The sequence below is a fragment of the Apaloderma vittatum genome, unplaced genomic scaffold (genome assembly GCF_000703405.1).
Source record: "Apaloderma vittatum isolate BGI_N311 unplaced genomic scaffold, ASM70340v1 scaffold3562, whole genome shotgun sequence".
NCBI lineage: Eukaryota > Metazoa > Chordata > Aves > Trogoniformes > Trogonidae > Apaloderma > Apaloderma vittatum.
In genome coordinates, this window is record NW_009704100.1 from 60087 (window position 1) to 67851 (window position 7765).

Here is a 7765-nt window from a genome sequence, read left to right on the forward strand (position 1 = left end):
CCCCGTACCGACACGGACAGGGGCCAGGCAGGCGGCTCTGGTACTTTTCGGTTCAAAAAAGATCCAGACTTGTTTCAGGCATTTGTTTAGCAGTCCTTCACAATTATCTACCAAACACAGTAAATTTTGCAAAATTTTAATAGATTCCAATATATGTATTGGTTTGGAATCAGTAATTTTTTCTTGAATCACTGGTTTTTATTGAGTATGCAAGGAAAAAAGTGACAGCTTTACACATGTTACTGTTTAAAGGTTATCATAAAATATGTTTTAAGGAAACATGATGAGAAAACGTGCTCACTTTTTCATTTTTAGGTAAGTTCATGTTTATCACTGTTGGCTATAACCTTTCTAAGTAATGGGAGGGGTATGGTGTCTCCTGATAAGTGTCGATGACTGTCACTGACTAGTACAGAGATACTCTGAAAAGTGTAACGGAATAAAAGTTTCTGCTTTGAAGATATGTGCATTAAATCTGAGAGGAGACAACGAGAATGAAGTGTTGATAAGTGGACATATGAATTAGTATATAAATTAATTTAAAAAACCTTCTGAAGTGTAAGCTCTGTAAGCACAAGCATTTATTTTTATTGATACTTGAGGCCAAATGGTGCCAATAACTAAAGAAATACCAAAGGCGACTTTCCAGGTAGCCAGAACCCAGTTTGGAGATGTCTGCTTTCTAGACTCTCAGTGTCATTTTACGTGTTACTATGCTATTGAAATGTGGTAATTTGGAATTGTGCAGTTGTTAAAAGTAGTAAGAATTATAGTGACTAACTGGTTAGTAATAAGAATGCTACTGCAAACTGATTTTATCTAGGAAGTAAGTGTGAGGCCACAAGAAATATCCTTTGCCAAACCACAATCAAGATGATACAAGGTAGATTCTTGGATATAATTTCTTGCCAGTTTGAATGAAAATTACTATTTAAAACAAAAAATAGAGGTTGAATACAATGAGACAAGTTGGTTTAATGTGTCTATGGTTGCTTTGTTTTGTTTCTTCCAAGACAAATACAAACATCCAAAAGTGTCTCAGAAGTTTTAGGGAGAAGTACATTAACTTTCTATTTCGATCTGATGGTGCAATACAGAGTCTGATATTTTTTAAATGGTAAAATACTTTTGATATGTTGTTTCTGTATGTATACATGCATACCTTCCAGTGATGAACAACCTTATTAATTTGGTTTTAATTTCTTGAATATCGGTGCTTGATCATTACATGTAACATTTACTTCCTTTGAATATTAAGCCAATCAATGTTGATTAAAATTTTGATTAGAAAGCTGATCAAAAGGCAGTATCTGCAGTTAAAAAATTGGTAATTACTTTTTAGGAATGTATTAAAAAAGTTAGTTGATGTTAAATTGGAGACCCAGTGTGAGAAAACTGTCACTTCTGAGAAGTTCGGCGTACAGGTTGTGATAGCCTAAAATCAATATAAAGTTTGCCAGAAAGGGAACTGTGGGGATATTACTTTGAGAGTAATGTTTCATGGATTTTCCTTGTCTCAAAATAAACACATGCAGATGTTTACTCGTTTGGGGAATAAACTCTTACCATTCTCTGTATGGCTTTTTTGTAGTAGTTTAAGTTTTCAAAATTGAGATCCAGGACTGTCTGAATAAAGAATATATTTAATCAACATTGTATAAAATAGAAAAGAAGGAGAGAGAACTAATTCAACGTTTATAATCAAATCATTCAGTTTGGTACATATGGACATGAACATGTCTCCTAGATAGCCAGAGTCCATGTAAATTACTTTCAGTTGACCTTCTGTACCACTCCACAATTTGGAATAGTTTCGGGCAATAGATATGTGCAATGCCTTCCTTCCACTCTTTACTTCAGTAACTTCTGTGTTGAATTTGGGCTTGAAAATACAGGGGAAGCAGAATAAGAAAGTTAGAGATGGGTAGATGAATGCCAGAAGGAAATGAGGTGTAAAAATTTGTTAATTTATTTACAAAAAATTGTTCTCCTGACTTAAGAATTGCTTGAAGTTAACATATATATAGCTTGATACGCATTTTAGAAGTCATCGTTATGCGATCCATTTGTCTGCATTGTTCAGAGTGCAGATGTTATTGTACATTTGTTGACTCTCTGACTCAACAAATGTTTGCCAGCATAATTGCGAAGTGTCAGTGATGGTTTTAATCTGCAGTAATCCATTCTCTGTTAGTAGAGTGTTCTCGTCCAAGATCTATCTTTCCTTGGAATTAACAGTTACCAAAAAGTGCATGGTTTAAAAAAAGTTAATTGTAGTGAAAAATTTACAGATTACTTGTAACAGAAAGTGTCAATTTGCATTTTGTTATTTCTAGATATGAATATGGCCCAACTACTGATGCTGTGGGTTTATGTAACATATAGTTTAGGACTTGGAAGTCTCTTGTCTTTCATAAAGCACCTCATAAATTAACAATGTACTACGAAGGCATTAATTCATAAAATTTATCACACCTGCTGTAGAAAAATTTCTTGATAAGGGAGCCTTCAGGCAAAAGATCTGTAACCTTGTATGTATATAGAGGCTAGTATGGGATCTGTAATAATATGAGTTAGTAGCATAATATAAAGGTTTGTTCACAAAAACAAAGATCACCAAGCACACTCAGTAACATAATTCCTTTTCATCTTCAGGAAAAGAAAATCAGTGTTCACTAATAGGTACAGTTTATGTGTTCACAACATGAGTTTCTGAAATCTATGTTTTACAGGTTAAAAACGGTAATAGAAGAACTGATTCAGACACAGCAAACCCTTTTAAACAAAGAGGAACTTGTGTTGGAACTGGAGAAAAAAATAGAAGAGTCCTCTAAGACTTGTGAAAAGAAGTCTGAGTAAGTTGAAATGAAGTTTCAAATTGTAATAATTTGAGGGAAAAGCATCTGTAATGCAATTCCTAACACTTAAATAAGAAATAACCTCCACTAATCTTCTGCTGTAGTGAGGAGTGATTATCATGAAAAACAAGTTAGTTTCCCATCTCTAAAATAACCCACTGCAGATCCCAGTTCATTGGAGAACTGAGCAGTTCCATTCATGTAATTGTCATAGTGTTAGGATAGTTCAAGAACTGGACCTTTGATTAGTATAACTTGCAGCTTGATGGAAGAAGAGGAATCAGTTCAGATTGTGACTCTGTTTGGCCAAATTCATCGTGTAGATAAGTTTTTTTTAAATACTTTTTCAGGATCACGTGCAAGACGTACTGCTTCTTATGCAATGATATGTTTGAAACACATCAGGTTAAGTTCATTCTTGGTTGCCTTTTTTTTTACAAAAATGAATATATATCTGATATGCTGTAAAACTGCATAGTAAATAAGGAAGGCAAGAGATTAATGAGTGTTTCACTGTGCCATAAATAAAACATTGTTGGAAAGAATCATTCTTGAGCAAGATCTTTAGGTTTTTTCCTACCTCTGGGTAGAAAAAATATTGACATTCAGTCTAAACTAAAATTAATACAGCAGATAAAAAAACTCGTCTGTAGTGTTTTTCCGATTCTTGTTGCAATCAGTCATAACTTCACTTAGTCATAAATTTTGGTTTACAATACCAGTGAATTGGAATGCAAGTCCTCAGATAATCACGTCTTCATTCACTGAAGAAATATTGAAGCTCTCTGAAGACTTTTTGCCACTTCATACACTGGGTAGTATTTAATTCATATCCAAAATTTTATGTATGTATATAATATCAGTGTTTTGGTTAGATGCTTTCCTGTTCTTTCTTCGATGAAGGTCACTGAATCACTGGATTGCCTAGCTTGGAAAAGACCTTTAAGATTGAGTCCAGTCATGAACCTAACACTGACAAGTCCTTGAGTAAAGCATATCCCTAAACACTGTGTCTACATGACTCTAAATACGTTCAGGGACAGTGACTCCCACCACTGCCCTTGGCAAACAATTCCAGTTCCTGTTAACCCTTTCAGTGAATAAATTCTTCCTGATATACAATCTAAACTTTCTGTGGTACAGCTTGAGGCCATATCTTCTTGTCATATCACTTGTTATGTGGTTAAAAAGACTGATACCCACTTCTCTACAACCTCCTTTAAGGTAGTTGTAGAGAGTGATAACGTCTCTCCTCAGTCTCTTCTTTAGGCTGAACAACCTTAGTTCCCTCAGCAGCTCCTCCCAAGACTTGTGCTCTAGACCCTTCACCAGTTTGTTTGCCCTTCTCTGGACACATTCTAGCACCTCAGCATCCTTCTTGTAGTGAGGGGCCCAAAACTGAATACAGTACTTGAGGTGAGGTCTCACCAGTGCTGAGTACAGTTCACATGTACTCACAATATAATCTCCTTTTTTTTTTTGTTCTTGACCTATGATCTTTGCTGCTTGTTACTTTAAAGGATAAACTGTGTTTGAACTAGATGAGTTTGGTGGTGGTGGGTTTTTGATGTTTTTTTTTCCCCTCTTTTTTCTTGGTATATTGTTTTGTTATCAGCTACCTGTCTCTGAAAAATAGTTCAGACTATCCTTATGTTTCTTGCTGTGGGTAGGCTCCTTTGAGTGATCCTGTAGCAGATGTTTGTGGTGTGGAGGAGATGATTTCAGTTCAGACTGCACCAGTACATGTAGCTCTTTTTAAAAGGCATGAAACCTGGCTTAGATTATTAGTTGTAAGATAAAAGTTTCCCTGGAATCACCCAGCTGCTGATTTGCTGTTGGTAATGCCTTTCTCCAACAACCCCGTTTTCACCCCTTAACTGCAGTGTAGTGATCAGGATGTTTTCGCATGTGCTTATGGTCACAAGTTCTTATCCAACTGCTGTACGTTCTTGACTGCTGTGTCATAGCTTATGACACTGACCTCAGTACTACAAGGCAAGGTGAGAGGTAAAGGTACTTAAGCAGTAAATGAACGACCTCTTTAGCCAGGCCGTTCTGTTGGTGCAATGCAAATCTGTCATCAGGAAAGATCCAAATGCAAGAGCTATAGACCCTATGTTATTGTTGAGCCTCATCCAAGGTACTGAGCTTCACTGTTCTGTGCTGAGGAAGTCTCCTTGTCTGCTTTATCCAGGCAAAATAACATTAAAGTCTGCGAAATCATGTTTTCTGAGTCTTCAGTTGAACCAATTTGGTTTTCAGCTATCTCCTTGCTTCTTTCTGACATACCTTCAGTGCAACAAGTTCTGAGTTGTTCACTTGCTTGGCAGTGGCAGGCGGAGTTGGGGCTTGAAAACATCTCCTGGTGCTTGATTCTGACAAATTTATAGACTGACTGCGAATTTGACTTTGCATTAATTTTTAATTAGGACACTTTTAATTAAGACACATGAAAAGTCTGGCTTCAGACCTCTGATTTTGTGTTCCTCCTCAGTATTTAGCTGTATTGGTACTACTATCCTGGCACCAATATGCCTTTCTGCCTTCATATGACTGTATCATCTGCAACACAGAGAGTGTTTTAATTATATTTGTATATGTGTATGTTAGGCATACCATCTGCACTCCTGATGTGGTTATATAGTCAATATTTAATTTTTGCTTCAGTTCACCTTTTACCACTTTCGCACCTGTTGCCATGCTATGGTCTTGCAGGGATTCTTCATGCAAGGTCTCAGTCTGTCAGCTTGCTAGTAGCTCTTGCTAGCCACAAGGACTATAAAGTTTGCACTTATGCAAGGCATAGACAAACAATTCTATAAGTTCTAATTCCTCATAGTGGAATGAGGAGCATTCTCTGTTGGATTTGGGCAAACTAATTAGATGATAATCCATTGTGTTGCATTTCAGGAAAGAGAATAGCTTGGGATTTTAATTTGCAGGATATGTCTTCTTATCTCAAGTCATGATGAGTTGAACCCTTTCATTGTCTAGGATGTTATCATTCTAGCCAATGTATATGAAACAAAGCCCTGCTGATGGTGGGAGGCCATCATTTTCACAGGGTAATGCTTTCTTTTCTCACAATGAGGACGAGATGAAAAAACATAAGGCAGAGTATAATGCAAGGATAAAGGTTCGTTTTTTTGTGTGTGATGCTTTTAAATGTGTTCAGACTTACTCCAAACCTCAGTTTCAGTCCTCTAATTGTGTCTTCATATGTCATATTTATAATTTTTGTGTGAGTGATCATTCTGCTGATTGTATGGACTTCTGTTCTTTGGTGACACTTGGCTCAGCATCAGTTTGAGAAGGAAGAATCTCAATACCAACTTCTAAATTTCTTTTTTTCTTCAATGGTGTGGCTTGCAGGAGGTTCTGTCTTCCAGGGATAACCCTGAAGATACATTGTGATAGAATACTGTGATTTTTCTTTATATTGCCTTAATTCTTCATAACTTTGGTCCCTCTGCCTCCTTCATCTGTTCTTGCAGACTGTGAAAACTCTGCTTCTCTTTATAGACCACATGTCACTCAGATCCGGTTGAGTGCTTTAAGGATGTCTGTGTTGTACTGTGAATGGTTCTGTCTTTTAGGCAGCTTCTGTCCATCTTTGATTTTGGCATTTCTTGGGAGTAGTAGATCATCCAGTTACCTGTAGATGTTCTAATTGATATGTTTGTCCTTCAATAATGATTATGTCTGTGATAGAGTGTTCATGAGGGGTATTCAGAGAAGAGCCATAAAAACATGCAGAAGACAAGAAAAAAATCCCTGTAGAGTTCAATATATCTAGCCTGATACGAAGACTGTTGGACTTCAGTCCAGAAATACACAGGATAGGGCCATTCAGACCGAAAGAGACATGTAACTCTTAACTTGGTGCCTGAAGAATTTATACTGGATGTAGAGTGAGTTTAATAATGCAAATTATTATTACAACTGTGTGTATTGCAGTGGATTTCTAATCTAAAAATGTATTTCTTCTCTAAAGGATGAAGTACTATAGTGTTTATAAATTCAGTCAAAAGAGGACAAAAATAGTAGTTTTGTCTGTGTTTATTGCAACACGATTTTTGTGACAGATTGAGTAAAGAGGATTTCAAAGTATGCATTCATATTGTTTTGTAGCTTTGAAAATTTTCTAGAATTGTTTGTCTTTGAAATTCTGTTGTGATTTTAATGCTTTTTTAACTTTTTTGAAACAAGGTATGTATTTTAAATCATGTATATTTTAAAATGTTTGTTATTTTTCTCTGCAGCATTGTACTTCTGCTGAGCCAAAAGCAAGCGCTGGAAGAACTTAAGCAAACAGTTCAGCAGTTAAGATGCTCTGAGGCAAAATTTGCAGCCCAGAAAGAACTACTGGAACAAAAGGTTCAGGAAAACGATGGGAAAGAGCCACCACCTGTAGTGAATTATGAAGAAGATGCCAGATCGGTGACTTCTATGGTAAGTTTTACGTCTGTTTTACTGAATTGTGCAACCTTGCTATTGTACTTTAGTCCTGGGATCAGAATCTCAAGATATTCACAAGAATGACTGAAGGGAATAAACTTCATTTTGCATTGATAGAGACTTGCTCAGAAAAATAATTCAGTTGTGTATTTTTTTTTTATTTCTTTTTTTAAGTTGCAATAGCTTGTGATGCCCTCTGTATATCTGGGGACTTGGTTTGGTGTTCTGTACACTAGGTGCTTATGTTATCTTTAGAATGTTTTATCATCAAAAGTGTTAATCTATAAATAAATTTAGTAAACATGACTGAGTAGCTATTTGTAATTTCACAGACTGTGTTGAAGAAAAATTCTCACAATTCTAGATAGCAAACAAATAGTAAAACGTGCTGGCATCACTGTGTACATTGTGTAATTGAGAAATGAATTTTATATACTGTAATTACTCTT

General features: G+C 35.9%; 1 protein-coding gene across 1 annotated transcript in view; it reads left to right on the plus strand.

Moving 5' to 3' along the window:
* Positions 1 to 7765, plus strand: part of FES (FES proto-oncogene, tyrosine kinase) — a 171933-nt gene that overhangs the window by 47940 nt on the left and 116228 nt on the right. Inside the window, exons 8-9 of the mRNA XM_009864898.1 lie at positions 2733 to 2855; positions 7121 to 7310. Of these exons, the coding sequence (XP_009863200.1) occupies positions 2733 to 2855; positions 7121 to 7310 (313 nt within the window). The remainder of the gene's footprint in view (positions 1 to 2732; positions 2856 to 7120; positions 7311 to 7765) is intronic.